Here is a 15,214-nt window from a genome sequence, read left to right on the forward strand (position 1 = left end):
AATCTTTACTTTAAAATTATTATCAAACAAAGTTAAACAGTAACATTGGGGGGATTTTACAATCTTTCTCCTCGTTAAACTAAACCCTCATCAAGATGTAAAATGGTTATTTTATTTCAGTCGTGCTAGGTTCTGCCATTGTATGGCTTTTTATATATTTATATATATAAGTTTAGGTACTGCTTACTACAGGCACAACCCATAGGTCTCTGTCTACTACCTAATATGACTTAGAAGGCCTATTAATCTATAGGCTATAGGTCTACCGTGCAGTCGAACCTGCTTCAACAGACACCTGTCCAAGACTGCCATCAATGGGCATCACTCCCCCCCCCCCACTCCATTTTAAAAAGATTTCATAACATTTGACACTGTGCAGGATGTCCACCCATCTAAAACAACCATTTTTCTCTTCGACTATAAGTCAACAAATGGTTATCTTGGACAATTTCGACTGTAGGCCTATTCATAACATTACTTCCAATGCATTTTTACACATTTGAAACCGTAAAAGACTCCATTTCAGTAAAACCCTCAACAACCAACTCACTGCAAGTCTCAAAAATAGTAATTAGTGTGTTAGTCATTGTAACTTAAAATAAGTTTTAAGGCAAACATAATTTTGAGCTGCTCCGCTATCCCACACAGTGTGGTCAGAAAGGTAGGGGTGGGGGTTGGTTACAAAAACTATACTCTGGCCCAACCAAAGCCAGATAAAGCTCTACTCTTTAATAGGCTAGAGCCACTAGAGGACTAAATCTATCCAGATAGATTTACACTAGACTAATATGGGCGCCCATTACGGCGGGGTCGGGCCGATCGCCCAACGCGATGGCTTGAAACTGAAAACAAAAACGTTTGTTTTTTAGGTGACCAAGTCGGGCGATCAGCCCGATCCCATCCGTAGCGGGCACCCTGTATACAGCACAGTTTATTATTATAGACAACAGCCATCGCCTTACAGTTAATTGTATCGTCAATCATTCCGTTACAATTTTGTACAGAGTTATTTCGGAAGGACTTCCACAAGCAACCACCCCAACAAACACAATAAGTAAAGAAAAGACCTTTAACCCTAACCCAAACTCTAACCCTACCCCTACTAGATTCTAGATCTAGAATCTAGATATCTAGCCCTTTATCCTTGATGATCTCTAAGCTAGTCTGGCCTCTAACCTGTTCTACTGAAGTCTTGTCTGATAGCCTATGACAATCATGATCATAGCGGTCGCTCGTTACAGAAGTCCTTCCGTCATTTCAGGCCAGGCACTTCAGTATGGCCTATCTATTCTAAACAACAAAAATCTAGATCTAGATTAGTCAAAATAATATTTTTACCCGCAACACAAGGGTAGATCTAGATCTAGATCTAGATCTAGATCTAGATTCTAGATCTAAGTGTGAAGTCGTGAGCAAGGCAGTCATAGCAGAGTACACAGAATAGAGTGATGTGCTATCATCGAGATGTGTACTTACTCGAAGGCGAAGAAAAGACCACTGGTAATGATGATCAGCGCACACGTCAGATAGAATACTCCTGCTTGTCTGGCCATCATTATTCTTCCATTACAATAAAACTTGTTTTTTCCGGGAAATACTTCCCACCTCCGCACTGACTTGGCCATTTTTATCTGAACCTCTTGATTATCGTTCCCGTCACCGGTGACTTGCGAAACCGTCGTTGACACAACTGTGTAATAAGGAGAAGTGTCTCTCATCAGTGAATGTGTTCAAGAAGAAGAAATGAGTCAATATAGGAACTACACTACCAAGGAACATATCCCCGAGAAAAACCACCATCTACGTGTTATCCTGTTGGAACATCATGGCGAATAAAACAATCTGGACGTTCTAATCAGTATGAAAATTCACTGTTTGTCCACTGCGAAATGTCGCCAAGATATTGTTGATCATTATGTCTCAATCGCGCAGGCGCAATAAAATAGGATGTCTAATAATCAGGTTCATTTTCGCATTTACTCTTTCAAACCATTATTCTCCCTCAAAAAGAGGGAAAATGTTACAAATGACATTTATTTGGATTTAAAGTGTATCAAGTATAAATAATTTCTCTTAATACTATTTTCATTTTCTGAGAATATTTTCGAAAATAAATGAAAATATCCCGAATTGATCTTACCAACAGGTCAAAGGTGAAAGGCATGACTTTGACGGATGCGGAAATCGGAGGAATGCGGATGAACAGAACAAGTTGATCTTTGCAAGCGGGCAACACACAACAAACTGTCTCTATGTTTTCCTAGTGTTGTGCTTTTTAGATTCTTCATAACAACACTTTCACTTGTCATTGATATAATGTCTTCTGTTTCACATGAAAATCAAGTTCAAGATGGAGACGATAGAAACACTACAACGAATGCGGGTTTTGATAAATATTACAGACTCAAAGGTGAAAACTTGTTGACTTTCACTTTCTTCTACTTTCTCTTTCAAGGTTCACCATGTTCACCTTGCCTTGATCTAGATATCTAGATCTAGATCTAGATTCTAGAGATTCTAGATCTAGATTGATCTAGGCCTGGAAATCTAGAAATCTAGATCTACCTGTTTTTTGTGTTGCGAGATGTGCTTTAATTTAACTTTTGTGCTTAAGTCTGGGATTGGCCACTTGGTGTCTTTTTATTTGTTTCTACTAGATCTAGATCTAGAGTATTCTAGAGTCTAGATTCTATCTATGACATGATAGGCCTACCCATCATACTGTTATATATAGATCTAGATCTATATATATATATATATATATATATATAAAGGCTATGTTGTATGATGAAATCTTGTCCCAGCGGTCCCAGGGCCATGCCATTGACTTTGTTGGGCAATCTCCGGTTTTGTATTTTGCTTTTTGGATGCCTTTGATTTTTTTAGTCTAGATTTTCTAGATCTAATCTATCTCAAGACCAAGAGTCAGGGTTAGGTCTGGAGGGTAGGGGTACCAAGAAATCCCTGGGCACTCTTCGGGAGAAGTGGCCCCTGCCTAACTCCATAGAAATTTATACACAAAATCAGAACGGAGTTGCTATCTATGTACACGGTAACCGGGCTCCTAGTCTCAGTATCTACGTACACGGTAACTGGGCACCTAGTCTCACCTAGCCTCAGTATCTACTTACACGGTAACCAGAATGAAAATAAATCAATATTTTGTCCTGTGCTGTCACTTGCTGAAAAAAAAGAAAGTCATACAAGCGTCTTGTCCGGCTCGCCATCGTGACCTGTTAGTGAATCTGTGCGTGCGCATCACATTGTGAGTACCGGTTGGGGGTCACCAAAGTTCATTCAACGTCTGTGCGCTGCGAAGTACATGTATAGGGCTCCGGAATGGGGGGAATTATTGATTTTTTTTTAAAAGGTACAGGCGGGGGAAGGGTGGGGATGGTTACACCGGATGACAAAGTACTGAACTGCCCGATTACCGGTTACGTGACACTGAGACTACCTGCCCGGTTGCCGGTTACCGTGTACGTAGATATTGAGGCTACATGCCCGGTTACCATGTACGTAGATATTGAGGCTACATGCCTAGTTACCGTGTACATGATACTGAGGCTAGGCCTTTGTTGCTGGTTACCATGTACGTAGACACTGAGGCTAGGTGCCCGGTTACCGTGTACGTAGACACTCTGAAATCGGAAACCAATACTGAAGTCGAGTAGGGCCTAAAAAAGCTGACTGAGTTGCCAGGGTGAAAAGGAGACTGGTAAATTTATAGAAAAGGTCCAAACCCATGTTAGACTATTTTGCAGCACTCTTTTAACATTTTTTTGTGTGTTGAGAACAATTTTGGCTCTAAAAACTGTCACAAACCATTATTTTTGTGAATATAGCTCACCCCCCCCCCCTTTTTTTTTTATGAAACAACCAGCAACCCAAAACAAACAGTACACCTTTCCTCTCACTTCATTTATTGTATTAAAACCTGGCCTTTTTTGGGGGGGCTGTTGGAGTCCCCCTGTAACTCCCCCCCCCCTTTTTTTTTTCATGCGACTTTCATTTTTGTTTCTGATTGTGTACATGATAATGTATAAATTTCTATGGAGTTAGGCCAGAACCACTTCTCCTGAAGAGAGCCAATTAATTCCTGTTAATATAACACTAAACAAAAATTCATTTTATCATGAAAGGATTTCAAACACATGTATTTTTCTCTCTTCGTTCTATGTACAGTCGAACCTAGTTGTACTGCAACCCCCCTCCCTCCCCGTTGTAGCACTGGCACTTAGTCTTACCACCAGGTTTTGCCAGAACGTAAAGGAACACCTATAATGTTTAAATATAATGAAGTGGCATGCGTACGGCCCTCCACTTCACATAAGCTAGGCTTTGTAGGTGGCACATAGACTATCAAACCAGCCACGGCAAGTGGACAAACTTAAACCCTGGAATCGCGCAGGCCTTTTTTAAAGGGCGAGGGCCTGCACGCTTACGGGGTAGCCCGGAAGCGTGCAGGACCTACTTCAATTGGGATGCGCGCTGCTATATAAAGGGCATAGATGATGACCTTTTTTTCAATGAGAAATTTCATAGGGAAAATGACGTAGTAAATTACAGGTCAAAGTTAGTTATAAATAGTGACCAGTGACTTTGAAAGTTATCTTGACCTCGTAGAGCGTCTCTTGGCCAAAGATCGTACATAACTGTAACAAGATAATTCACTCTGCCAAAAAAGTGTCAGCGGAAGTCCGCACTTTTGTTCAGATGACGCTGCAGTCTTTGTTTTGAAGCTCTCTTTCGTTTCTCCAGCAGCAGAATAGGAATAGCACAATTTGTTAGTTTCACTTTTATTATTTTTTTTCACACAAGTACGGTCACTCTGATCGCAAAGTCCACACTTTTTCGAAGAGGACACCCCCAAATATTGAGGACCCTTTTTTAATTGGCTCAAATAGAGGTGTGAACTATCTTGTTGACACACAATCTTTGTCTTGGCCAAGATATCGATCAATAAAGTGACCCGGTCCAGCTGAGCGATTATCAAGGCCTTATAAATCTAAATCTATACTTTAGAGAGGGCCGTACGTAGGGAGAGCCGTACGCATAGCCAGGAGGAGGGAAGGCCGTACGCATAGCCACAGGCTAAATAGTGTTTGTGTCTTCACCCCACCAACTGACTGAATTTTATGATCCTTATCAAACTAATGTTAATTTAAAATTTCCTCCAACGCACCACCTGAGATACACTATGCATGATACACAGCACCCATATATAGGTGGCTGCTTGTGATAATCTTTTTCCCGACACATGTTTGTGCGAGCTCGGCATTTTCTCGCGCTTTTCGCCGACTTGCTCCTGTTCTATTATTTTTAGGCTTTGCAAATAGTTGAAAAAGAAATTGGAATCAAATTTTAAAGTTGTCTGGAGAAACTTCAAATTCAGAGAAACTGTGCCACCTCGGTGTGTCGTCGAAATATCTGGTGTCACCAGACATTAGCCCCATGACCAAAAGGATGGCAGGCACCGGTGAAAATTTTTATATGGTGAGGAGTCATGCTAAAGTCTAGGTGAAAGATTATAGGTTGCCTGAAGACTGACGAGTATTGGGTACTAAAAAGAAAAAAAACTGTATGTGTGTATAGAGGGTCCTTGACGCATTATAGCATAGCTTCTGATCCAGCAGACATTTTCAATTTTAATTTACTTAAAGTTGACCTGTAGCTATATACAGTAGTCTCCGCCTAAACGCACGGTACTCGGGAGGGCTCCTTAGCGTGTGTTTATACGGAGCCTGCGTTTACATGAACCTGTGCAAAGGGAGGAAGGGACGCAGTCATTTCATTGCTTTGATATTCTAGTGACCTCCCTTTGGGGTGGGGGTCAGAAAGACAGACTCGATGTAATGAATGCACCCATAAAATGTCGGGAACCAATAGCCTAAAAAGAAATTGTTGGTGATAATCATAGAGACGACGGCCCAGCCACGTGGCTTTCCAAGCGACCACCCCCGACCGTAAATTCATGAACGAGCATTCATGCGTGTTTGGCATCATGAGCTTAGGTCTAACTAAACATTAGCCAGCACGCAGTCACTCAAACACCAGTCAGAAACCTTCTCTCAAAAGAGATGCATTTCCAGTGACCAATCAAATAACATTTCAGTCCCTCAACCCCCCAACATTTCACCGACCAGTCCTAGACCCATGTGTCTGTGGAAAGTTAGGTGTGAAAACGCTGTCCATCACTCTCTTTGTTCGGCGTAAGGGGCAGTCTCGCCAAATATCCGGTTTTCTAGGGCTCTTCTTATGCTAGCTGTGCAGATCGTACAGCAGTGGTATTGAAAATTTCTCTTAGTCAAGCTTTACCTGTCAGCGTGTTTTGCAGATCGGAGCGTGCGTTTAGAGGGAGTGGCCGTGCGTTTATACATCTAAATTATATAGTCAAAAACCCGTTAGATGACGAAAGCATGCGTTTGAGCGGAGCGTGCTTTTGTATGGCGTGCGTTTAGGCGGAGACTATGGTATATGGTAATTGGTTGGTTAATTTTTCCCTGGCTAATGGTTATCGCACAAGGCAGAAAAAAATCAAGACTTGCCTCGGTTTGTCTCTCATAGTCTAAGTCTGCCGCTAGTCAAGATGGCAATCGGTGCTATCCCGTTATACCGCCAGCTCTGCTGTACCACCAACTTCATGCTTATCCCAAGGTAGGAGTAGGAGGTATAACAGGGTTTGACTGTTTTGCAACTTCCTTTAAAACGACAGTTAAAAAGTTCTAGCAGATCTGGTTTACACAAAGGAACTTTGGACCATTAATCATTAATTTATCATTCCTACCGGTCGACTCTCCCCGTTCCCTTTTTTTTAAAGCTCCAAGTTGTAAAATAGAAGCTGAGAAGCCTCATTATAAATATATGTGACACAACAGGTGTTCAGTTGTCTAAAACACCTTATACTTTCTTTTCCCCCCTCTTCTCGTGCATAACGATTGGTTAGAGTGTGGCTGTGTTTAAGGAAAGGAAGTCGAGACACCAGGAAGCTGCCAATCGTCTATACTTCATCTTTTTAATTATTATAATGAATGAGAAACCATAATTTATCAATTCCATGTTATGTTATAAATTTTATCTTAATCTTAGTAGTTATGACTCTGGTTATGTAGATAAACATCAAGTACCCAGCAACAAGCTCCCTTGAACTTGAAACTCATTCTGTGGGGTCAAGGCATCTGTCAAAGGTTGATAGGTTTCCTTTTTTTCTGTTTTAAACTTTTGGCAGTTGTAAATAAATCACACAAGTAAAGCCTTGCATTTGAACAGTAAAGAAAGAACTTGCCGTCCCAGTTTTTGTTCTTTCCATTCTGTAGTCTACTTAACTATAGATGAAATCTGCTTTACGAAAAGAAGCAATTCTCCTATATATATGATGTAAATTGTGTCTTTGTGAATGTCAAGCATTACAGTTAGCTCTATTAGCTGCGTTGTAGAAGTGTCCAAAGTGGTGGTTACTATGTTTTCTCTTTTTCAGAAGTTTTTAAGTGTAGTAAAATAAGTTTCATCATAGGTCAGTTTAAAAGTGACAACTCAGAAGAAAATTGTTAAGGAGAGCGGATGATAGATTAGGATGTACCTTGAATGTGCTGCCCGTTCTTGTCACATAGTTTCTGAGATGTTTGTGTGACGCTGACCTGTAATGATGTCTCCATCTCTTGTCACTGTTTCCCCTTCATGTATGTCAATGTTCTGAAAATTGAGCGTCAAAATGTTTATAAGACGAAAAATATCATAAGTGCAAAAGTCTACGTTTGAAAACTGTATATATTGCCCTGCTATCTCAGTTGTGAAAAATAAAGCTACCTGAAATGTATTTGGACTATGTTACTCCTTTTTTAGGTTCTGATGGCACATTTGTCAATTTTTGAAAAATTTTGAAAATGTTCTTTTAACAATGATAATGATATATGCAATTAAAAACCCCCATAGAGCCTCGTTATTAACTCTTTGATTTCAATAGCCGTTAAATTGGTGTTTTTTGTTCCTCTTTTTTAAATGGCATTTTGGGGGTATGATTCAGTCATTCTCAAGATGTACTTGGTCATGTGCTACATTTTCTACATAGTTTGACTATATTTTGATTATTTGTCCAATTATGAATAGTTTGAGTGCTCACACAAATAAGTCCATCAATATGTGATTGAATTACAGCTGTTTTAGTTTTTAAGGTAACACTCAAATTGGGTGCGTAAAATTGTGGAATTCCTTGCGAACTGTAGTGAAAGGGTCAGTCTCTATGAGCCTTTAGGTCAAAGGTATTTTTGCTTCCTAGTGGAGTCTCAATAGTCACATTTTCAGGTGTTTTTTTTTTTTAATTAAAAATCTGAAGATAAAAAAATCAGAATAAATGAGAGGAAGTGGAAAATTATGAAATTGTGAATTTAAATGACAGTGCATGCATAACAAAACAGTTAGGTAAAAAAAAACAGAAACATGATCAGCTCAGAGTTTTGAGTTATTTTGAGATTTTTGTCCAACCTTTCTGAATAGATTTTCCAGAGAACCATATAGATAAAAATTAGAGAAAGGAAAAGGGAGAGATGGAGATAACAGCAGAAAATGTAGGGAGAGAAAAAGGGAGGGACAGAAATCATAGAAGAAAAGTTAGAGAGAGAGAGAAGGGAAAGTTATTTTACATACCTTGATTCAATGAGCGTGATTCTTGCTTTTCATCATGATTTCAGCCATTGGTTGTGTTCTATGCTATGACTGGGACAGGTCAGGTTTTAGTTTGAGGAGACAGCGTGACCTTTAAGAGGCTTACCCGCCACAGAATGAGCATGGCCATACACGTGATCTCGACTATTGATTCCTTGACACATGAACAATGAAGAATCAGATCTGTTCACTAAGTGCCTTAATTACAAAGAAGAATGCTTTAATGTTATCAGACTGAAGTTTTTGTTGCTAAATATGACATGTTTCCCGTAAAATTGTCATGCGTATTGTGTGGAACTTTGCCAGAGTTTGCTATGAATCATATTTGTACGTCATTGATTACAATAAGCGAACTTGAAAAAGAAATTGAAGCCCATGTAAAGCATGTTGTTTTGAGGTGGTTACTAAGTGCCCTGGCCTGTTGTGATTTTCCACATCTCTCTTTTATTGTCAAAGAGTTTGGTTTTATAACCTCTGTGGTAATGCGTATCAAGGGAAGTGCACTGTTGATAAATAAGAAAGCCAGGGCACTTTTTAAAACACTTTTAAGTAGCATAAGAAGTCACAAAAAGCTGCGTAGTAGACATTGTTCTTAACAGCTGTTGTTTAATGATCAGTTTCAAATGTGAATTTTGAACATGTTGCCTTGGAGATAAGATTTGTTTTGGAGGTCATGCCTCTTTGAAAACCTATTTTTTTCTGAAACAGGTTTTAAAACCCAATATGACTTTCATATACTCTATTTATGCCTGAGGTGCTTGTAAGCAAAGACCTATGACATATTTCCAGTGACAGCTGTTATGCATCAGCATCTATGGTTTAATGGTTAAGATCTTTGCCAATTATAATTGCTTGGAGAGAGATGCGAGTTTTCTTCTTAAATGGGGAAGTTTATCTTATATAGAGTATCTTCATTTGTCTGCTGGGATACTGCACCTCCCTCAGTCTGGGTTGGCTGGGACTGGCAAAGTTGAAGCAGCCTGTCTTCTTGATGATCTAAATAGTTTCAAAGCATTCACAATCAATCTGCCAGTTTTTCTGAGTGTGTGTAATGAATGCGTTCATTGATGTGTGTAATGAATGTGTTCATAGATATATGTGTATTGAATATGTTCTTTAGTGTGTGTAGTGAGCGTCACCATGGGTTTGTGTATTGAATATGTTCATGGGTGTTTAGTTTTAGTAAGTGAAGTGTTTTATGGCACTTGCAACACAATAAGGTCATATAAGTGCGGAAGATTAGAGGTGTTACAAGAGAGTAACAAACACAAAGAAAGAGAAGGAGAGATATTATAAGGACGATAGATGTTTGATAGGAAAGAAGAAGCAAACCACACCAGAGCACCCTCCAACCACCCACGTTCATGGGTGTGTGTAGTGAATGTGTTCTTGGTTGTCTGTAATGAATGTTGTGCTCTTTCTTCCTCATGCGCTTCGTGGCTGTGTTGTGTGTGCCATCAGCTGGAGTGTTCCTGGCCTCTGTCACTGGCATGTCCATCCTTGGTGGCTTCGGCATGACACTGGCAATGGCTAAGAAACAAGATCCACAGATGTTTACCAAGGTTTGTACCTTTTGTTTCATGGCTTGCGAGTGGTGGAGTGGGTGGTTGAAGGACTCCACTGGTAGGTCCTACTCCTTTTCTGTCCTTTTTTGTTTCTGGCTGTCTTTCTTAATTTTCTTCCCAGCACTAAATAAATGCTATCATGACAGTGTGCCTCTTTTTTTCTTTTTACTCAGACAAAACAAGCAAACGTTGTTAGCAGTCGATAGATAATACTAGAAGGTCCTCCTCCTTTCCTGAAAATCTTATATTTGATGTCCATTATATTGCTTATAATAATAGAATGGTATAGAAGAATAGTGCGATCGTATGAAAAGTTATAGGAATGCAGAACTGAAACAGTCAGAGTGTAGAATTCATTATTTAGGTAGGCACTTTTTATTATGTTTTCTTATTATTGACAGAAAGAGTATGCTTATACATTCTCATGGTTTCGTTATAAAAATATGTACCCTAAGGAAAATATTTTTTATTTTGGGTCTCAAACTGATTTTGTGGATCCCTCATTTTTCGTTTTCACCCTTCATTAGTTTTTAACTGTTTATTACCATGCTTTTTCTGAAGACATTTTAGGGTCTATAGGGGAGGGGGGGAGTGTAAGAAGTGGAGGAGGGTGTTTATTTGTATGTATGTCTTCAAATGTGAATTTCAGCACAGTAGCAGCACCTTTGTAACTTTATCATTCACTGGGATTTTTAATTTGTTCTGTCTGTGGTATGTAATTATGGGATAAAATTGTGCAGTTGTATGAAAGTAACATTATATTTTACACAAACATGAAGAAATCATTGGAAGCTCATTGCAGTCTCATCTGCTCCTCAGGGTTTCGCAGGATCCCGAGAGATCCCGGAGAGTGGTGTTAGTCTGGCAACTCGTGCCCTGGCAAGGGGCTCGTTGTACTCTGTGGCAGGTGTCGGCATCTTCTGTTACGCTGTGTGGAAGCTGCTCGGTGTTCATAGTGTAAGTTCACTGTCTCTCTGTTGGTTTGAATACAAAACATCATACTACGGAGAAGAGTGTAACATGTACGAAGCTTGTTTGTCATTTCTGAAAAATGCTTTAAGTAAAAAAAAAGCATTTGAGGTTTTGGAAGGGCTTCAGTTTTTACTAATGTGACGATTGAGAAAAGTCCGTAGCAGCATTTAAAAAAAATTTGTTTCTGCAAACTGGGGAGATTTGATTGTTTTGACGAAAGCAAATGTGGTTTTGATGGTACAGTACTCATGACTTTCAAGTGACATCTGAAACGGACATCGATGATTATGGCTTTTCACGATTATTGTGCTCTTGTATGGTTTTTGACTTCGTTTATATTGGAGAAATGTTCAAGAAGAAGACTTCTTATTGTGCCACTTAACTCCACTTTCGGTCTGGAGTGGGAAAAGAAGCTAGACATAATTTAGGCGGAAAAATGGATGAGTCTGCTGAATGGGGGGAGGGAAAGGGGGGGGAGCAGATGGGGGTGTAGAGTTGTTATACTGCAGGGATTGGCGATCTCTGGCCTTTTGCCAGTTCCAGCCTAATGAGGGTTTTTGTCAGGCCTTATGTCCCTCTACTTTTAATAATAATAGATAATAATAGATTGCATTTATATAACACTATATCCCATACCTAGTATAAACTCTGAGCGCTTTACATCAATCTCATGATCACTGATTACTTATTTATTATTATGAACTGTATCATGACTATAGTTTATAATAGACTGTTTCTTTCGTTGCAAAGAGACTTCCTGACTAGTGAGCAGAGACCAGTGTAACACATCAATGATAAGATGCCGACACCCTTGTCTGCATCTTTCCACAATGATAATGTTTGTCTTAAATGGTTGATTTAGAACGTTAAAGTCCTCTCACTCACTGACCTTCATTTTTAGTAGCCACGTGCATAGCATCCATTTTTTTGTTTTCTGGCTTAGCAGGTCTTCTTTGAGCTCGGAAATAGCTTAATTGGTTGGAAAGGTTGTGACCCCTGTTATACTGTTAAGATATACAGCTTCTTTTGCTACTGTGGATCCTTAAGATACAGTTGTATATTTTGCAATTTTTTTTTTTTGAGGTCATTTAATATTCTTTGAGGCTGTTGACAGTACATTGAGAAAAAACAATTCTTTGTATATTCTGTTACAGATGGTTGAGTTCCGACAGAAGGTGGGTACAATACTCCCGACCATACCCAAGAAAGACAACCCAGGGAGAGGAGATTTCATGACCATAAGGGACTTGTTCAACTACATCATAGAGGAGGACGAGAAGGAGAAAAGAGAGAAAAAAGCCAAAGAAATTTCTTAGCATTATGTGAAATCTGTGACCGTGGACAGATCTGCTATTCACTCCCTCCAGAGAGGTCATAAAGTGAGTCTGAGGCTCTGGATCGTCCGAAATTCAGACATGTCAGAGGAAATGAGTGCACCTCCGATTGCTGGTTTCCCACCGTACACCAATGGGGGATTTTTCTCCTCTGTGTTGACATGGAACTGACCAACAAGCCATTCTTTATTCAACAAAATGAGAGAAAACACTATTGTGTGGGCACGTTTATTCCTCCGATGTTATGGAAACCTATGGATTGTGCTTCGGATTCTAAATGTCTTTTCATGACGTTGTGAATGGGTACAATTTCCAGCCTGTGATTTAGTCTTTTGATGGTATCTCAAGGTGTGGAGACACAGAAGAAGGGATGAAAACGCAATGTGGTTGGGACACTTGAAAAACCATAAGTAATTCTTATGTGAAATGGACATATTTAAGTTGGATTAACGTGTGAGAGAAAGCATGGAAGTATGAAAAAAAACCCACCTGATGGGTCATGAAATATAGCTGTGCCTGTCAAAATCAGTAGTCTAGGTGGAGGGTTTTGCAAATCTTGTGACCAGTGGGTTATATACTTTTGTAATTTAGTTTATGCATACAGTGGGTGTCGCTTTCAACGAGGTCACATTCAACGAGAAGTCGGCTCCAACGAGGCAATCTTTAATCCCCGATTTTTGTTCCTCTATCTCTTTGTAAATGCACGTCAGCTCCAACGAGGTTTCAAACAAATCGAAGTCGCTTTCAACGAGGTCACGATAACCAAATAAATGCAATTAGCGACCCCAAAAGCGAAGAATTTTTCTCCTTTCTCTCCATCTCATGCGAAGCACAAGGCCCATCCTCGATTCCTAACAAATTGTAATTCATTGTATTGCTAGATCTAGTGTGCCTCCTAAGATGGGCCCCAAAGCCAAGAGGATGGGCGAGGGTTAGCCTACAGTTGGGATGGGAGGGGGTGGATGGGAACGTGATGCGGCCTGTGTGAAAGTGGATGAACTCTAGATGGGTATGTCTAGATCGAGACCTTCATTTTTTTCGATTTTCTTTTCTTCCTCTGATTAGAAAATCCGAGCTCCCGCCTTTACTTTATGTAGATGTCTAGGCCTAGATGTGAGAGGGTATGTTTCCACACGAGAAGTGATCCGCAAAAAAATATTTTAAAATGCAGAAATGACGGTCAGAACACAGCTCAAACATGCGCACACTGATGCCGTTTGAGATTTTCATCATCGGGGGAACAACTGTTTTAATTACTGGTATTGTTACATCGTATAATATAAAACTTGTCTCCTTTATTTTCTTTAGCCTTGGTCGCGTTCCACGAGAGGTCGGATTCTACAAAGACAACAGGCCGGTCCCGGTAATTTCATTGAATGTGACACCCACTGTATCTGTAAGAGATGTGTAATGTTGAGAAGATAGACAAATTGCTTTCTGGTAGGCCTACTTGTCGTGAAGCTTTGTGCCTTTCCCTTTCACTTTCAAAAGTAATAGTAATATGATCAGTTGGAGCCGTGCTGGACTATGGAACGGCTGGCCCTAGTTCAAACAGTTAATATATAATTAATTGTAACATTCTTGAATGAATTAGTTTGCTTGGACCTGTAATTGCTTCATTTGACTTCATTTGGTACTCTCCTACTAGTCCTAGTTGTGACTCATGCAGGGCAGGGCAGTTTCTGTCTGTGTTGCCTGGTATTGGTTGCGACATAATTTTGAAATTGAAGAAGTGATTTTGGAACGTGAACGTATCTTTTTCGTTTCTTTGCTACATTTGTTGCTTTTTTTTTTCTTTCATCTTCGTTTTGTTTGTATTCTGTAGTAGGAAAAAAGAGTAGTTTGCTCCAAGAGCTGTGCCACTTTCCCTACGTTTAGAGTAAGTTGAGTAAGTACCTTTTACTGCCTCACAAGGTGCTAGAGAAGGTTGCATTTCCTTCACATCATGGTGACTGATATGTTTCATTCAAATTTGCACATGAACATGATGTGTGTGGGAGAAACTCTGGCTGGTTCAGGGCAAGGTATTTAAATTGAAATTGTGCTCTCTGAACTTCTTAGGTAATGATTCAGTTTATGCAGGAAGAGGTGTTTGATTACATTTTTCTCCCTTTAATAAGTAATTGATTGTAGCTTGTCTGGTCTCTTCATGTTTGACTTGTGTGCCAATATCATCTTGTGAAATCTCATCAAGGTGTCATAGTCCTCTTTGTATTTTGTGTAAGAGTGGAGGAAAAATTGAATTACTTGTTGCTTTCTTGTGCCGTGTGTCTGTTTACGTTATGAAATTTTATTTGTGATGTGAAAACCTGTCTTTGGGAGTGAAGAGAGAAAGAGGGAGAAAAAGAGAGAGAGAGAGAGAGAGAGACTGCTGTGATATGAAGATGGACTGTGTAAAACTGTTTGGACACATAAGGTGAAATCCTCTTTCCCTTACATGAAATGCAGAAGTGTTGGAAGGTCATCTCTTGCCCCAACAATTACATAAAAACATATACCAACATTTATTTGGACCTGTGCCTGTGATGTAGCAAGCAGTTGGGCGCTTCACTTTCACTGTAACACGCAGGAGACCCGAGTTTGATTTGCGAGTGTGGAACATTTTTTATTGAGTATAATCTTAGTCTCTGTGCTGGGATGTTGTTGTATCCCTCTCAACCTGGGTTGGCTTTGACAGACAGG

The 15,214-nt window shown here is 39.8% G+C and overlaps 2 protein-coding genes across 3 annotated transcripts in view; one reads left to right on the forward strand and one right to left on the reverse strand.

Annotated features, from left to right (window-relative positions):
• The window catches only part of LOC101847346 (probable palmitoyltransferase ZDHHC14), a gene marked incomplete at its 3' end in the record, with an annotated part of 37,071 nt that extends 35,133 nt beyond the window's left edge, over positions 1-1,938 (reverse strand). The window contains 1 exon segment of the mRNA XM_013083164.2: positions 1,477-1,938. Coding sequence (XP_012938618.1) covers positions 1,477-1,718 — 242 coding nt within the window.
• Positions 1,939-2,155: 217 nt separating this feature from the next.
• Positions 2,156-13,016, forward strand: LOC101863439 (transmembrane protein 242). 2 transcript variants are annotated; one of them, XM_005099486.3, is made up of 4 exons: positions 2,156-2,410; positions 10,123-10,223; positions 11,046-11,183; positions 12,353-13,016. In XM_005099486.3, the coding sequence occupies exons 1-4, from the start codon at positions 2,317-2,319 to the stop codon at positions 12,512-12,514; spliced, it is 495 nt and encodes a 164-aa protein (XP_005099543.1). In that variant the 5' UTR covers positions 2,156-2,316; the 3' UTR covers positions 12,515-13,016. The 2 variants fall into 2 exon arrangements, with proteins under 2 accessions (XP_005099543.1, XP_035825949.1); XM_035970056.1 differs by lacking the exon at positions 2,156-2,410 and adding an exon at positions 4,853-5,496.
• Positions 13,017-15,214: the final 2,198 nt, after the last annotated feature.

The sequence above is a fragment of the Aplysia californica genome, unplaced genomic scaffold (genome assembly GCF_000002075.1).
Source record: "Aplysia californica isolate F4 #8 unplaced genomic scaffold, AplCal3.0 scaffold00215, whole genome shotgun sequence".
Taxonomy (NCBI): Eukaryota; Metazoa; Mollusca; class Gastropoda; order Aplysiida; family Aplysiidae; genus Aplysia; species Aplysia californica.

What these genes read in the sequence shown, in the direction of transcription:
- LOC101863439 (XM_005099486.3), top strand. Translation starts at nt 2,317, where the DNA reads ATGTCTTCTGTTTCACATGAAAATCAAGTTCAAGATGGAGACGATAGA. An exon ending in TAAATATTACAGACTCAAAG is followed by an intron (nt 2,411 to 10,122) that starts GTGAAAACTTGT and finishes GTGTGCCATCAG; the next exon opens with CTGGAGTGTTCCTGGCCTCT. An exon ending in AGCTGCTCGGTGTTCATAGT is followed by an intron (nt 11,184 to 12,352) that starts GTAAGTTCACTG and finishes ATTCTGTTACAG; the next exon opens with ATGGTTGAGTTCCGACAGAA.